Here is a 16,223-nt window from a genome sequence, read left to right as displayed (position 1 = left end):
AACGAAATTCCGTTTCCAAGAGCAACTCTTTATTCCAAATTTATTCTCAATGAAATATTAAAATATGAACTTGGACTTCCACCTTTAAAACACAAAATCACTTTCTTCGATTATTATTCTTATTATTCTTATTATTATTCTCGCGGAAGAACAATTGGATATAGACAATTACAATTCGTACAATTGTACAGGTTCAAAAAATTAAAATTAACTAAATTAAAAATTAAATTAAAATGTTAACCTAGCCTAACTCAACCCAACCCCGGTTTATACCCTACTGGTCCAATCTCTTTAACCCACGGTATCTTGTAGTACACCCAGTCCTGTATACCACCACCGACGCCTAGCTGTTCCATCGTCAGAGATCTTGACGCTGTTCCCGTTATGTATCTGCCAGTCTGCCTATTGAAAATTTTAGGGCCAGAAATAGTCCAACTGTTGTACGGGGTGTCGACGCCTCCTTTGTTGTCACAGCCACCAAGAAAAGGGCCCAGGCGGTTGGGGTCGACATGTGTCGAACAGACTACTTCTCGATCTCTTTCGGGCTCTTCTTCACCGTAACATGTCACGTCGTAAAATACTGCCGACACGCAGTTAGACTGGAATTGATTGTTTTCAAAAATCACCGTGTTAGGGTATCCGCCCGGCTATAAATAAATATGTAAGTGTATAAAACAACTCATTATTTAAAAACGATATTGGAAACGTTAAGTGTATACCTATGTATACTCACGCCAACATTCGCATATGTACATATCTCGTAAATTGAGCAACATACCTTGCGAAGTTGTGCAAAATTTGCGAGATTTGGAAAAACTTTTACGGAAAAACATACTTATGAGTTTTTTTGGCAAATTTGCCCACCAATTGGGCAAATGGAACTTCGCAAACTTGTCGTCTTCATTACATAAGTACTTTAGGAATTACGAACAATCCATGGAATATTTAAAAACAGGATAACACAATTGCATTTGTGAAGATTTGCTAAATTTGCGAAATCATAAATATTTAGTTTGTGAATCTCCTCACGGAACAATTTTTTTTAACTTGGAAATTTTGCTACAAACAGTACGCTTTTTTAAAATCTGTCTTATTTAAATGGAAGTATGTAAATACGTTTCAATTTTCTTCAGTTACATTAAATCATTTTCCATTATCCAGGATAATTAAAATCTCCAACTAAAAACTTACTAATACTTTCCACATGAAGCTGAGATCATTCGGATTGCAACGTGGGTCGAGGCGGAATGAAAATTGGTAATTATTCCCTTGATTTCCACGATCCAGATACCAACAAAGTCGACCATGGTCACTTGTAACGATATAAATCAAGTAATACGAGCCAATGTCCAGTGTCTATAAATAAAATCAGTTAATTAAGCATGCAGCCAGGGTATTCCGACCTGGGTTTTAATGGGTTGGGTTTTATTGGGTTTTAATGGGTTTTAATGGGTTGTAAATGAATAAAACCCAGTGGGTTTTACCATGTTAAGTGGGTTTTATTTGGGTTTTAATGGGTTTTATTGGGTTTTAATTGAGTTTTACTTAAAAACTACATTCTAAAAGTTAAATACATCTCCTATACGTTAGAAGACGTTATCTCAATTCATTCTAAAGCAGTTTATTTCATTACTATTCTAATATATGAAAATTCGGAACAATTCAATAATTGACTCCATCCTTTAGCATCACAGATTTCAAGTGTTATAAAACAAAATAATTTCCGAATAGATACAAATTCCTAATTATTTTTGTTAAGTTATTACTTAAAACTAATAAAACCCTATAAAACCCATTTAAACCCAATAAAACCCATTAAAACCCATTAAAACCCAAATAAAACCCAATTAACATGGTAAAACCCATTAAAACCCATGGGTTTTATAATTTTTGATTAAAACCCTGGGTTTTTCCGAACCCTGCATGCAGCAGAAATTAATTCCCGGATTAACAGAGCAGTAATTAAATGAGACAAATTAATGAGGACTATTCATTACGAGGTCGCATCACAACCCATATTTTTAATTTGTGAACTACATGAATATTAGTCTTATGTAGAAGTTAGGAAATGTGTTTTCAAGCCAAAATTACATATTTTTGCGAACCTTGTTGTTTGGAAACTCGTCGTCAATGCAAAAGTCATGAAATTACGTGAAACTGACCTTCGTAATACCACCGTGACGACAATGACCATATCCACTTTTGGTCCAACCATAGCAGAGCAGACCGGTTTGACAGCAAGGGTACGTCCCTTCAGGGTGACATTCCCAAGTCTCTTTTAAACAGGCCTGGAAATTTCATGTTTTGCTAATTATAAATCAATTTCTTACACATCAGACCTTATGCACATTTTTCGTTCTAACAATTCTGCAAGTTCAGACAAGTTCAGACATGCAAATCTTTTATGCATATGAGTGCATACCGTGTTGCATCGACCATGGTTTCCACAAACGCCGGAGCAGCATGTAAACTCTGGTCGCATTGGGTTCGGACACGGTTGACCATCTTTTATGCATGGCTGTAAAGTAATTTTTACCACTTAATTACTTATTTTCATTTTATTGCAGGATATACATACATACATAATTAAAGTTCGTTAACATCTTTTTTGGAACTTTGTTGCGCAAAACTTGTAAACATTTACAAAAGCCAATTTTTGTGCTCAATTTCACACTCAAATTCTAGTTTTGGTATAAACATTACCTTTATTCATTGTTTTCATGTCACCTCTGTACCTATTAATAAGTACTCGAGGTCGCTTATCGTACTTGACAAACTTATTCGTTATCCATTAGCATAAAATGTTTCTGATTAAGGATGCAACGAGTACTCGTTTAGACTCGGTACTCGGTGAACTCGGCAAATTTTTTGTGAGCTCGAACTCTGCAGAGTTTTTTCTGCACTCGGCCGAGCTTTTTTAGCATTATTTTGCCCCAAAGTAGACTAAGCGCCCCTTTCATTTTGTGTATATATACTCTTACCTTCTTCCGCATGTTCACTGCCATTATTTCACACATTCGATTAAATTTCTCACTTGCATGACTAAATAGTTGGTATTTTCACCATTTATTTAGGTTTTATCGACCTCGAATTTGTGCAGAATTTTAGCAACTTCGACCTCATTTCAGGTTTATGACCGAACGTAAAAGGACATGTTTTGGTTTTTAAAAAACTTCGACTGTGGGGAAAATCTGTGGGGCCAGTGGGTGTGGCACTTAAAAGTCACGTAGTTTTTGAACACTTTATTTATCTGGTTTTTATTTCTTAACTCAATCCTAGATCGATTTTCTTTCTTTTTGTTTAAAAATGACCTGAGTGAGTTGTATTTTCAGTTTCATGGGGAATTCTTTATTGAATTGAATTTGTTAGAAGTTGTGTAAAAAAAATTTACCAGCTAGCCGCTAGCTTCACAAGCTCAAGTACTCACGGTCTCTAATTTTTATGAATTTTATGTTTCTAGTTGCCAAAAATTTAACACAGTAGTAGATAAATATGTGGTAATATGTATTTAATATCATAATGAAACGCATTTTAATTTTTTAATTAGGCATTGAATTACAGAAGCACAATTTTTATTTATTCAACATTAATATTTCCAAATTATAGCATTAATTTTTCAAAATTTGAATTTTAGAAATGTAAAACTACTACTTTTTTTCATGTGTACACATACATATGTATGTTGAGATATGTAAATAAGTGAAGAACGATTGCCGCAGCACTCGAAAAGCCGAGTGCACTCGGTTTTTCGAGTGCTCGGTTGCAGAGTTTCACCGAGTGCTCGAACTCGTTCGAGTTCGAGCACTCGGCACCGAGCTTTGCAGAGTACTCGAACTCGGCTCGAACTCGAAATGTAGAACTCGTTGCATCACTATTTCTGATACTTTTTCTGAAATTTCTTTCATTCTAAATTTCGCCTCACCTAAGATTTGTATCTGAATTCTGTGATGTTCGCAATTGACACTTGATCTCGGCTCATAAACGATAAAAATTTGAAAGACAAATACTAATTTGCTCAAAGCTACAGTTGAGTTAAGTTTGTCTCAACACAAAAATCGATGTTAACAAGCTTTTTTTTACACCCTTTAGTTATCGGTCTAATCTTAGAAATACCGTCCAAACTCCAGGATAAGGCAGCCTATAAATCTCACTTTCAGCACGCTCAAAACTATTATAGCCTGTCCAACTGTACGGCTCTACGTTAAAATATCGGCCATCTCGCCCTTCTTTTTCGCCACCTTTAAGTAAGAAAACAGCCAAATTGTCATTTAAAACCTTGCACACAAATGTCACTTTTCTCACCATGCAGGGCTTGCCTAGATGAATTAGCATATCCCAAAATTTCCGGCTCAACATGCTCACCACTTCCAGCTATGATTATGACACTTAACGCAAATATTATTTCGCTAAAAAGTTGCCGACACCAAAAATTGCACGTCATCTTGTCAACGGACTTTAGCCATTGGCAAAACTTGGTTATCATGCGTATATTTTGTCCACGCCGATTCTCTTTAATTCATCCTTCAATTTCTAAGGTACCCTGTACACTAAATACTATTATCTTTGAAGAAGATCCCACTCTTTGACGCACCAGGAACAAAACTTGTTTTAGAACAATTAAATATTTATTACCGGAACGAAACCAATGACCCTATAAAAAACCATGTACTTATAACTTAGTAAACAATTTGCAAACTTGTCGTGCGTACAATGTCTTGAAAATCAAGTTTCAATAAAACTCATACATATAATTAAAATCGTCGTACAAAAACCAGTCTTTTTTTATTATGTATGTATATTTTAATTTTGACTATTCCCAACAACATGTCGGACTAGTCGGAGATAAGAAAAACAAGTTCTTAACGTGATAAAATGCCTCCCTTATCAAAGCGAATGCAAATCTTGCAGAAAGTCTCATATCCTTATCAATTGCAACGCGAAACTAAAATACCTACGTATCTTTGAAAAAATTGCATTTCGCACATCGGAAATAAAAATCCTCAGTTCCATGTCTGACATATTCGAGGCACAATGTCTTTAATTCAAGTCTGTGTACAATTGACAAATTGGTACATGATCCTCGCGCATGGTTTCGCTGCACATGGAATCACAAACCAAACCGCAGGTAAATATCTGTAAGTTCATTGTAAATTCAATACCTGTTTCGTATTATTGATTTTTTAATAAATCTGTAATTTTTTCTGGGAACGATATCGATTTCATAATTAAATCTGATAGAAACGAATTAAAGCCTCTTCACTTCATAAACCTTCATTTCACATTTTTATGAAAAATTTAACGAGCTCCTTGATTATGCAAATATTTACTCCAGGAAACCGGAGTGCAAAACAAACCGACATTTTTTGCTATAGCTGCAATGTACAGTTTTGGAATTTGGGAAGGCCTAACCAACCACCAAACCAACCACCGAACCATGAGGACAGATTGCAAGAATATGTATTCAATTACAAATATAATCATTATTAATTATCTGTCCCTTAGTCCCTTCCCTGCATAAATTAATTTTTGCTAATTTGCAGGGCGGTAAATGCCGTAACACCCTCAACTGCAAAAAGCTCCTCTGCATTAGAAGTAGCTGCCGAAAGGTAAGTAAACTAATTTTGTCCGCGATGTTAGCAATCAAGCGTGGATAAATTGTCCAGAAAGAAGTTATGAATTTGAGCTCGACGAAATAATCCTCGAATTAGTTGAGGGTCAATTTTTCCGTGGGTGTGTCTATCTAGCTAACTATAGAGGCTTAAGCGAAATCTGTTACGACGCACTCTTACAAATCCAGTATTAAAGTAATACCAAGCGGTATTTATATATATTTGTACGACTGCACCAAAGCGGTATTGACGAGTTATAGGATTTATACGAATACCTCGGTATTAAAGTTTTACTATTTCGGTAAAAAAAATTACTGACCCGTATATTTTTACTATGGGTACTAAGCGGTAGCAACTTTAATACCGAGAAATCAATAGCTTCGTGACTATATCAGATTTTTAACATTGTTTATGGAAATAATTCACTTTATTTTCTTAACAAAGCAAAACACTATGGCATCTTGGTATATGTTTATTTGATCTCTTGCACATTTCTTGCATTGCACTGCAAGAAATTTAGGAAATTTAAGAAATAGCCGCATCAAGCGGCTCGTCGTGTAACTATATTTAGGAGATTCCCGATAGATGCCGCTCATTTCTTGCAGTCATTTAAGAAATTAGGTCTACAAATAAAACAATTTGTTGCAGTAATTTCTTACCAGAGGATTTTTTTCAAAAAACACTAAAGATTTGCCCCCCATTTTCCGCAGGATTGCGTAGAGAATGGATACCCACTTCTGCAAGGACAACGACGTCATTGTTGTTCCCGGGGGAAACATGTCGGGACCACGACACGATATTGTGTAAGTCAGTTGTACCGCTTTCTCATCCCAAGATAACACCACGTATAATACCATCGGGCATCATGCAGATTTGTCTCCCGGATTCGGGTGGTTATGGATCCGACAATTTATACGATTCTTCCAAGTGCACTTCCAGCAGCGATTGCTGTAATAAAAGATCGAAATGTAAAAATGGGTTGTGCACACCGCCTGAGAGCGATGCGGTAAGTTGAGATAATCCTTACTTCATAAATGAAACAAGTCTTCATATTTCTGAAAATATGCAGAGTTGCTTAGCAACGGGAAGCCTTTGCTTCGTACCATTTACGAAAGCCTGCTGTGGCCAGTGCGTTGTAACGGGTCCGACTGGGATAGAGCAAAGATGTACTTAACTAACTGAAGACGGGGGATAATTAATGAATAAATTGTAACTTTTACATGCATACTCGGTTAAAAATCTGGTGGAGTCAAACATGTACTGGTGTTAATTTTGTAATAACTTTCTACCGGATTGGTCATAGTAAATATTTATGTAGTTATGAAATCAATATCGTACTCAAGGGAGATTTTTTAAGAATTATGGTCACAATGAGATTAGTTACGGAAAATTGTGGAAAATTGGCTGTACAAATAAACGACGAATGATTTACGTATGCATGTATTTACATAAATCGTACTCAAAATATGTATATATATAGCTAGCTTCGGTACATATGCCGACAAGAACTATGTACATATGCACATATGTACATATTACCAGAGGCGTTCCTTGGATTGGGACGGCCTGGAGCACATATTGAGTCCGGCCTATTCAAAAATGGTGTAAAGTATCTAGTTATTATGACATTGTACGTATCTTGCTTCAAAGTGTGTCGTAAAATTAAGTGCCATCTAGCTCTCTATATCCATCCTTCAAACCGCGGAGTTAATTTTGCATGAAGAAAATTCTCGGCTCATTTTAATTTCTTTAGCAATAATTGTAATTGTAACCTGTAACGCAGCTTATTAAGTTAGACTTTTTTGTGATAATTCCACTTTCTAAGTCCCTTATCATCAATCCTGGAACCTTAAAAAACGATACCGAGGGAGATCCATAGTTTAACGTGAGTACGTATGACTAACCACAATAAGATGCATTAATTCTTGGACCATACCATAAGTAAGATTTTATGGTCGTAGTACGGGAGCAAGAATTCTTTGATTCAAATATGTAATTGTCGAAACAAGATGCAGAGTCTGACATTGCATTAGATTTAGATATGTCCAAATTTTCGAATAAAAATGTTCAAATCTAACACGCAATTGCATAAGAGAATCCCTCAAAATCACAAAAGATTTTACACACGTTGCGGAGAGAGAATGGCGAAAACCAGTGTCCCTCGAGAAACTACAATTACCTTCGGCTTGCACCATGACCACAATTTTTCAGGACGAGTAGTATTCCTCCAGAATTAAAATGTTTTGCATAATACGACAATTGTCTTCGCTCTAATCAAAGAATTAAAGCTTAGTAATTAGGACGGAATTTTGACGCGAAGCAGCAGATTCTTTGAGTTCTATTAAATTACTAATTCACATGACTTCGGAATTTCACTAAATGTGCACCAAACGGGAGTGTTTCTTCAAAGCAACTTGAAAGCGCTGCCCAAGTTTTAAAGTTTTTCATGCCAAAAATCCGTCCTGGGCACTAAATAGGTTTAAGCTCTAACTAAATTACCTCCAATTAACCAGAAATTATGTGCTACAAACAGGGCGCCCAAAATCGGAAGTTTTTAAAATACCTGTTTCCCGATTACTCGGATTTTTCAAATTGCGGTAAAATCGGTTTTACATTAATCGAAGTTTGGAAAATCGTAGGAAACCGGTGTTCGATTCTTTGCGCAAACCGCCTTAAAACCGATGTTAAAAATCAGTTTTATTGCAAATTGTAAAAAGTTGGCAAATATAATAATCAAAGAATGCAAAATTAAAATTAAATGTTAACTTAAAACGGGATTACAGCACAACTAATTCTTATCTCAACAATTCGAAACAGAAAACATTAGCTCTTAAAAAAGTTTATTTTATTAAAAACCGGTCTTGGAGTTTGTAAAAACCGGGTTTTCGGAAAATTGTGAAACCGGTTTTTCCCAAAACCGGTTTTTGGAAAATTGTTAAACCAGTTTTCCGTTAAATTGAAAACTAATTTAAAGGGTTAACCATTTAAACCGTAGCGAAGACAATAATCGTTTTATAAGAATTGGTTTAATTCGGGAGTAAGACAAAAGTCGTCCTAAAAAATCTTGGTCATGGCGCGGAAGGAAGATAATTATCGTTTCTAGAAGGTCATTGGTTTTCACTATCTTCTCTGCGCGACATAAAATTTGTTGCAATTTTAAGGGATTTCTCCTATGCCAACACAATGCTAAATTTGAAGATTTCCCTCCCGAAAATTTGGATATTTCACTATACAACGCAATGTTAAATTTTTGATTTTTCAGTTCTTCGAGTAAAAAAACTCTTGAATTTATCCTCCCGCGCCATGACCACAACATACATACTTATAGCGCCCCCGAATCAATGCATTTTATTGCTGTTATTTATACACGTTAAAGGGTAAAACAATTTCTATGAAATCGGAAAAAACAATTTTGGCCCTACTTACAAACCCCACGAGACTTATTTGCTAATCACAGAGTTCAATCCTCGATGTGATTTCTTGAAGTCAAATGTTACCTGAGATTATGAATTCGTGGAGGTACGTCTGAAATTGTAATCCTGTATTTTTATGACAAATATCAAAGTTATCGTTAGCTAAAGGTCTATCCCCGAAAGAGCAGATTCGGGTTTAAAATTGTTAAATTGTTGACTAGGAACATCCGGCCTCGCAAATGAAGCACGTCTGCCTTACATTTTCCCACACTTAATATGCATTTATCTTGCGGCGTGTGATAGGACAATTATATCTAGTGTATAGGGCGTGCCGGTACGGCCCTTCGGGCCGTACGGCCTGGAGCCAGCGCTCCACCTAGAAGCATCGTCAGTACGGGCCTGCATATTACATACGTTATACAGTGGTATAATTTTCAATATCCTTATTCTTCAACAACCACGTGTACTTTATAGCGTTTAGAAGTATTAATTACAAGAAATACAAGCTCAAGCAAGCAATGAAGGTCAATTCAAAAAATTATTGTACATATTTTCCAAGCTTTTTTATTTTTTTGGACAACTATCTATACAAACTTTTTAGTCAAATCTATAGTTTTACAATGACGACGGTAAATGCTAAGATAACCATTTGAACGTGTCCTAATAATCCTGGAAAGACAAAAGAATACTGTAATTGTCTTGGTTGAAAACTTTTTATGCAAATTAAAATTTAAATATTAAGCTACCCATAGCGGAAGAAGGGGCATCAGTAGTAGTGGGCGTGGATAGAACGGTGCTCGAGCTATCCGACGTACTGGAAGTTACACGAGTTGTTGTACGATTTGAAGTTGTGTCAGTGGTCGTTGATGTTGTACTAGTTAGCATGGTTGACACCTCACTTGTAGTCGACGCCTCATTTGTAGTTGACGCCTCAGTTGTAGTTGACGTCTCAGTTGTAGTTGACACCTCAGTTGTAGTTGACCCACCCTCAGACCCAACATCAATCCACCAAATTTCATCATGATACTTAACATCCCCCGTGCTCATATCGAGTGAGAACCCTCCAAAGAAGTAAATCCTCCCCAATTTACCTATCTACACCGCGGCGGGGGCGTCGTAAAAGAAAGTATTCCCTGCAATTGGAAATCCCTCAATTTCCAAAAATTCTGCCTCAAAAGTTTCCGGGTGAACGGTAACGATCCCATGTCCCACATTATCCGAGAACCCACCAATCACGTAAAGTTGCCCATTTATCTTGTCATGTACTACTTTCGGTCAAAAATATCCGACATCCGGGAAGCCCAGAACGTCCCGAAGGGAAGTTTCCATACTGGCCAGGTTCAAGATCAGGATTGCATCTCCTCCGTCCGAGGATTGTCGGGTATCTCCGAAAATATAGAAGTCATCTCCCACCTGGGTCGAGGTAACGTATGGCAGTTCCATTGGCAACGTTGCATCCACAACAGTTCCCGTTTCCGTGTCCAAATTAAAGAAAAGTAGCCCGTTTTCCATCCCCTGTCCCCCAACGATTAAAACTGTCGACGTATTAATCGCAACGCTTGTCGAGTACATGACATCAACCGGAAGTTGGGCAAGTTCCGTAATTTCCAACTCCTCTTCCCCCATCTTTTCGATTTTGTACACCACAGAAAAATCTCCCGTTGTATCACTGTATCCGCCAAAGTAGTAGAACTCGTTGCCATCTTCTTCGAATTGTTGGACACTACCAAAAAATCCGATGTTGGGCATCGCCCCGACAATCTGGACGGTATCGGCGGAAATTGAGTAGGCAATCACGTCACCAGACAGCTCTTCGTTGTGCGTCCCTCCGACGAGGTAAACCGTGTCGAGTCCGTCGTAATGTATGGTCGAGCCGTACAATGTGACGGGAAGGGTGACAGAGGAGTACTCGGCAACTAAAGAGGTAGCTGACGTGAAAATTATGACGCTAGTGGCAAAAAATAGTATCAAGTTTGACCGAAATACGCGAGTTGTTGAGGAGGAGCACATTTTAAGAAAGAATTATTCTTAAAGAGCAGAAATTTAATATATGCAAATTTGCGAAATTTAAAAAGAAATATTTTACAGCAGAATGATTTAATTAGATTTTGCATGACTTATAAATTGGCTTGATACTGGGCAAAAGTTAATTAAGCTTATCACTGACCTACACAATGGCAGAGTGATAAGCTGGTACATAAGTCATGTCTGGTTTGTCCAGACGAACAAGAACCAATTATTTATTACACCAAATACTATTCAGACTGAATTAATTGTTCCTCAAATACATATATGACAAGTAGTGTCCAAAATTTAACTCAGCATTACATTTATGACTTTCCCAGCTCTCATAAATAAGTAAAGAACGCCGACCCCATTGAAAGTTGACGACTTTGAAATCATTATACATGAAAAAAGGCATATTTGCCAATAGCTACATATGCAGCTCTACCTATTCGCTTGGATAAAAGAAAGGCCAGTTATTCATAAGAACCACAACAGATTGGATATGTCGTTTTAATTATGGATGATTATGGATGATATTAAGTATGCAAGATTTACATAAACGTTAAATTTTCCTAATATTTATGTACACCCTACAGATTAGAAATAAATATGTTGTAAATATGTAGTAAGCATGTGTGAACATAAGCTATGTTATATTTGTATACAATTAACAGAGGACGGAAGCTTGTTTTTTCTAAATATATATTTTAATTAAGATTTCCAAATATAACCAAGGTTATATTTGATACCACATTAATGAACCCAGCATACCAATTTATGTAATTGTCCAATAAGAAAGCGCATATATTTATAAACATCTCCACAATCAAAATTTTAACTATTTACTAAATGGTTCTGGAAATCGATATCAACTTAGAAAATTGCAATTTGTGTAACAATTTTCGCCAGTGGGACCAACTCCATTGTGTAACTGGACGCGATTTCCCAGTAGAATATTGGCCAGTTTCCGCACAAGTAGGTTGTGATAAACAGCAATAAAAAATTAAGTAGCTTTCAAGCAAAACAAGCCCGACCTCATTTCTATTGCCGGAACAGAAGTTATTGACACTTAAATACAACACTTTCTTCAAGTTAATCTTAACAATAAAGTCCTTTATACGATTCTGTGAATGTTAACAGTTACATATAACTTTTATTTCCGCACTTCAAATGAGGTCGATCTCTGTATCTAATTTTTTACAGACTTTTCAAACTTCTCATGTACTTAAGTGACTTTTCCAATTCTTAAGCCGCGTCCGCACACTTTTGGTCATGTCCCAACGTGCAGTTATACTATATTTAAATGGTTTGTCTAATGATAAACTGCATTTCCTGGTTGGGTTATTTTAATATTTACGGCAATTAAATGCATGCCGTGTTACATATATAAGTGCATACTGAAACGTGATATTATAACGAGTTATATAAACCAATCACCGAGGTTTATGCTACTTTTAGTATTCACTTATATGTATGCTCACTCTAACAAATCCAGTATTAGAATGACTCCAAGCGGCATTCATATATGCCTGTACCAAAGTAGTATTGATAAGTAATACCGTGTAGTAATTGCGGCGTATTAAAGTTTTACCATGTTAATAGGAAATTTTTACGAACTGGTATAATTTTAATACCGAACAATAACCACGTTAATACCGAGAAATCAATACCTGCCGGACCATATCAAATTTCTAACAGTGCATATCATAAACTTTATGATTATACACCTCACGTTTTGCATGCTTTTCAAATACAAGAAACAAGTCGGAAAAGCTGGCCACAAAATATTAAAAAACCTCTAGTTTTCATCCACTTTGTCAAATCAATGGAATTTGGTCCAAATTTACAATGCATAACTTCGATTTTAACGCTGCAGTACTAAATCTACGGTAATTGAATAACCATGTCTTCGATTTTATGTATCGAATTCACGTATCGGATTAACTACATCCGTGCACTTATGTAATTCGGATAGCCTGTTACATATGCCAACAGTTTGATCAAATCGTGCTCGCGATGACATAACGAACCCATCGCTATTCGATTAAAGACAATGTTTTCCCCTAGATTTTTCAAAATACTTTCTCCCGCCATAAAAGTTTGTGGTTGGACGAAGGTGTTCCCATTTTCGTGGGACGCTAACTGGAATATCTTGAGTGTAGCAAAATCTCAACAAAACGAATTATTCACTAAAGTTTTCTTTGTCCATTATTTTGTTTACATTGGGTACAATTTGTACCGTTTGAATGAGTTGGTTGAAAGTGGGGGTGGGAAAATCATGACAATTTTTTGGCTGGGATATTTTCCTGCGGGGTATTACGTCAGTTTCGAAGGGGTCTTGGCCTGGTATTTGAAGAAAGAAGAGATGGTCACTTTTTTCAGATGGATGACCGAATTTGACACTCACCTAAAACGTAAGTCTCTATACAATTCCATATTTAAATATTTTAAACTTGTAATTTATAATTGAGTCAACTTTAATTATTCAAAATGATTGTGATTAGTGTGCCCATATTTTTAACTGGTGGTGAATTCTCAAATCTTACCTGTCAAAATTTCAGAAACCCGTGAAGATTTGCTACATTACTAAACAGACTTGTTCATAAGATTTCAAGTAATTTGGAAAGATAACAAAAAATTATAAGTCAGGTAAGTCATTCTGAAGAGACATGTCTTCGAATTTTTGGATTCGCGCTAAAATTCAAAAATTTACACAATTTTTAAAAACCGAGGTTTTGGCTGAAAAATGTTTTAAAATTCGCGCCACGCGCTCAAATTAGCGTATTATGAAAAATTAAAAAATATAGGTATGCTTATTTTTTGTGGTGAACAAAATAAAATTGGTCCCAACCAGATCTGAGTTGTACACGTAAAAGACTTGCATTGTTAGAAAATTCCAACATTGTGTAACAACTTTCGCCAGTCCGCATTTGGGCCAACTCCATCATGTAATTGGACACGATTTCTCGGTATAAAATTATTCCCCCGGTCCAGGTAGGGCGGTGGGCCAAACAGAAATAAAAAATTAGCTAGCCTTCATCTAAAATAAGCTCGCCCTCATTTCTGTAAGAAGTTAGTATATGTCCTCCCGAAGGAGGTGTTATTGACATTTAAATTCAACACCTTCTCCATGTTAATCTTAATAATAAAGTACTTTAGATATACGATACTGTGAATGTTAATCGACACTTACAATTAGGGCAACCACGGACGTATGAATTAAAATTATGACGTATGATTTATGTTATACAGAAGTTATGTCATAGAAACTCCCGACGTATACTTATAATAAGTAGAAGTTAAGTTACATCATAATTAATAAGTTACGTCATAATTTTAAGTTATGAGTTTTGCGTCCATAACTGATAACTGCCTTGAATATCAAATAATTACATAATTACATAACTTTTTCACAGACCTTTCAAACTTCTCATGTATTTAGTAGAAGGTTAAGGTGAGCTTCGATGAGTCATCCTCTCGCGTCTCATTCCGCTCCACGTGAATTGTTACCTTATGGACATGGAGAACTTATAATTAACCCCTCGTTGTTAATATTCAATGAAATTTTAATCCTGTTACTTTAAAAAATTCTATACTTAACAAAATTTCAGAGTCATATTTGAGGAAGTTTATGACCATAAACATCACGTTTTGCATGCTTATCAAATACAAGAAACATGTCTAAAAAGCTGGCGACAAAGCATTAAAATAACTTCTTCACTTTGTCAAATCACTGAAGGTTGGATCAAATTTACAATACATAATTTAGATTTTAACGCTAACGCTACAGTACTAAATCTACCGTAATTGAATAACCATGTCCTCGAATTTTAGTACGTATTGAATTTGTGTATCGGATTTAGTACATCCCTTCTCTTACGTAATTCGGTTTGACTGTTACTCCAACACTTTGATCTAATCGGCTCTCGATGACATAACGAACCCATCACTATCCGAGTGAGGAACGATGTTTTCCCCAAAGATTTTCAAAATGCTTTCCCCCTCTATAAAAATTTGTGGGTGGACGAAGGTGTTTCCATTTTCGTGGGACGCTAACAGGAATATTTTAAAAGTAACGAAATCTCAGAAAAATGAAATACTCACAAAAGTTTTGTTTGTCCATTATTTTGTTTACATTGGATACAATTTGTACCGTTTGAATGAGTTGGTTGAACGTGGGGGTGGAAAAATCATGACAATTTTTTGGGTGGGATATCTTCCCGCAGGATATTACGTCAGTTTCGAAGGGGTTTTGACCTGGTATTTGAAGAAGGAAGAGATGGTCACCTTTTTCAGATGGATGACCGAATTTGACACTCAACTAAAACGTAAGACGTTATGTACATTCTTTGTTTAAACATTGTTTTTTTACAATTTATTTGATCTGGTTTAACTTGTTCGAATGTTTATAATAATGTATCGGTATCGATGATAAAATGTTCAAATTCGATTGTCGAAATTCGACATTCAAAATTTCAGGAATTTTCAGAAAGCCAGGAGGATTGCAAAAATTCCTAAGCAGACTTGTTCATATGATGTCTATAGACATTATCAAATTACTATAGTAATTTGAAAAGCTTGCACATCGCAAAAAATCATGCTTAATGTTTATAAATATATATTTTTTCAAATTTTCACAATTTGGAAGCGATTTAGTTGAAATTTTAAATATTCAATTTTTTAAGAAATTTAATTTGTTGGGTCTCATTAAATTCGTCTTTATGTTTATAGAACCTAATAATAACTACGTGAAATAAATAAAATGAACATTACATAAATAATATAAAATTTTTCAGAAATGCCGTCTCGACTCTCCCCAAAGCGGAAATTTCTTCATGACAAAATTTCTGTTTTCCTCATTCAATTTGGAATTTCCAACACTATCTTGTTCAGCATTCTATTTGTTTTGGTCTACTTGATGAAACCGGACTCCGTCGAGTATGCCTATAGTTCTTGGTCGAACCAAATAAAATGCAACCTGGTCAACCTCACCGCTTTCATCGTGTTCTTCATTTTTGAAGCGTTCACAAAGACTGTCAATGTCCTGTCCTACTTGATTTCACAGACGTGGTTCCTATTTTCCGTGGCGTACACAACCATTGGAATTTCTACTTTGAGGTTCGTACTAACTTAATTGAAATCGAATTTTATATCGTAACAGATTTATTAGGAACTAACGACCACCAAACATTGC

At 35.8% G+C, this 16,223-nt stretch overlaps 4 protein-coding genes across 4 annotated transcripts; 1 reads left to right on the top strand and 3 right to left on the bottom strand.

The window, feature by feature from the left end:
* Positions 1–82: 82 nt before the first annotated feature.
* Positions 83–2,502, bottom strand: LOC118435858. Its single transcript, XM_035852333.1, has 4 exons — positions 2,423–2,502; positions 2,163–2,288; positions 1,192–1,356; positions 83–647 (listed from the first exon to the last, which is right to left on the bottom strand). The coding sequence occupies exons 1-4, from the start codon at positions 2,480–2,482 to the stop codon at positions 252–254; spliced, it is 747 nt and encodes a 248-aa protein (XP_035708226.1). The 5' UTR covers positions 2,483–2,502; the 3' UTR covers positions 83–251.
* Positions 2,503–4,941: 2,439 nt separating this feature from the next.
* LOC118435813 lies at positions 4,942–7,044 on the top strand. The gene is made up of 6 exons (XM_035852250.1): positions 4,942–5,125; positions 5,333–5,457; positions 5,541–5,606; positions 6,320–6,412; positions 6,481–6,615; positions 6,679–7,044. Exons 1-6 carry the CDS (start codon positions 5,032–5,034, stop codon positions 6,781–6,783), a joined length of 618 nt encoding a protein of 205 aa, XP_035708143.1. The 5' UTR covers positions 4,942–5,031; the 3' UTR covers positions 6,784–7,044.
* Positions 7,045–9,577: 2,533 nt separating this feature from the next.
* LOC118435606 lies at positions 9,578–11,032 on the bottom strand. The gene is made up of 2 exons (XM_035851902.1): positions 9,769–11,032; positions 9,578–9,691 (listed from the first exon to the last, which is right to left on the bottom strand). Exon 1 carries the CDS (start codon positions 11,030–11,032, stop codon positions 10,298–10,300), a length of 735 nt encoding a protein of 244 aa, XP_035707795.1. The 3' UTR covers positions 9,578–9,691; positions 9,769–10,297.
* Positions 9,630–10,069, bottom strand: LOC110850297 (chitinase 3-like). Its single transcript, XM_022097732.1, has 2 exons — positions 9,769–10,069; positions 9,630–9,691 (listed from the first exon to the last, which is right to left on the bottom strand). Exons 1-2 carry the CDS (start codon positions 10,067–10,069, stop codon positions 9,630–9,632), a joined length of 363 nt encoding a protein of 120 aa, XP_021953424.1.
* Positions 11,033–16,223: the final 5,191 nt, after the last annotated feature.

The sequence above is a fragment of the Folsomia candida genome, unplaced genomic scaffold (assembly GCF_002217175.1).
Source record: "Folsomia candida strain VU population unplaced genomic scaffold, ASM221717v1 Fcan01_Sc005, whole genome shotgun sequence".
In the NCBI taxonomy this organism is placed as follows: domain Eukaryota; kingdom Metazoa; phylum Arthropoda; class Collembola; order Entomobryomorpha; family Isotomidae; genus Folsomia; species Folsomia candida.
This window is presented reverse-complemented; position numbering and strand designations above follow the sequence as displayed.

Coding starts and splice junctions, on each gene's coding strand:
- LOC110850297 (XM_022097732.1), bottom strand. CDS start 10,069: ATGAGCACGGGGGATGTTAAGTATCATGATGAAATTTGGTGGATTGAT. Junction 9,692..9,768: donor TGCCCCTTCTTCCGCTATGG/GTAGCTTAATAT, acceptor TTGTCTTTCCAG/GATTATTAGGACACGTTCAA.
- LOC118435606 (XM_035851902.1), bottom strand. CDS start 11,032: ATGTGCTCCTCCTCAACAACTCGCGTATTTCGGTCAAACTTGATACTA.
- LOC118435858 (XM_035852333.1), bottom strand. CDS start 2,482: ATGCGACCAGAGTTTACATGCTGCTCCGGCGTTTGTGGAAACCATGGT. Junction 1,357..2,162: donor GTCACGGTGGTATTACGAAG/GTCAGTTTCACG, acceptor TTTTATTTATAG/ACACTGGACATTGGCTCGTA. Junction 648..1,191: donor GCTTCATGTGGAAAGTATTA/GTAAGTTTTTAG, acceptor ATTTATTTATAG/CCGGGCGGATACCCTAACAC.
- LOC118435813 (XM_035852250.1), top strand. CDS start 5,032: ATGTCTTTAATTCAAGTCTGTGTACAATTGACAAATTGGTACATGATC. Junction 5,458..5,540: donor AGGACAGATTGCAAGAATAT/GTATTCAATTAC, acceptor GCTAATTTGCAG/GGCGGTAAATGCCGTAACAC. Junction 6,616..6,678: donor CACCGCCTGAGAGCGATGCG/GTAAGTTGAGAT, acceptor GAAAATATGCAG/AGTTGCTTAGCAACGGGAAG.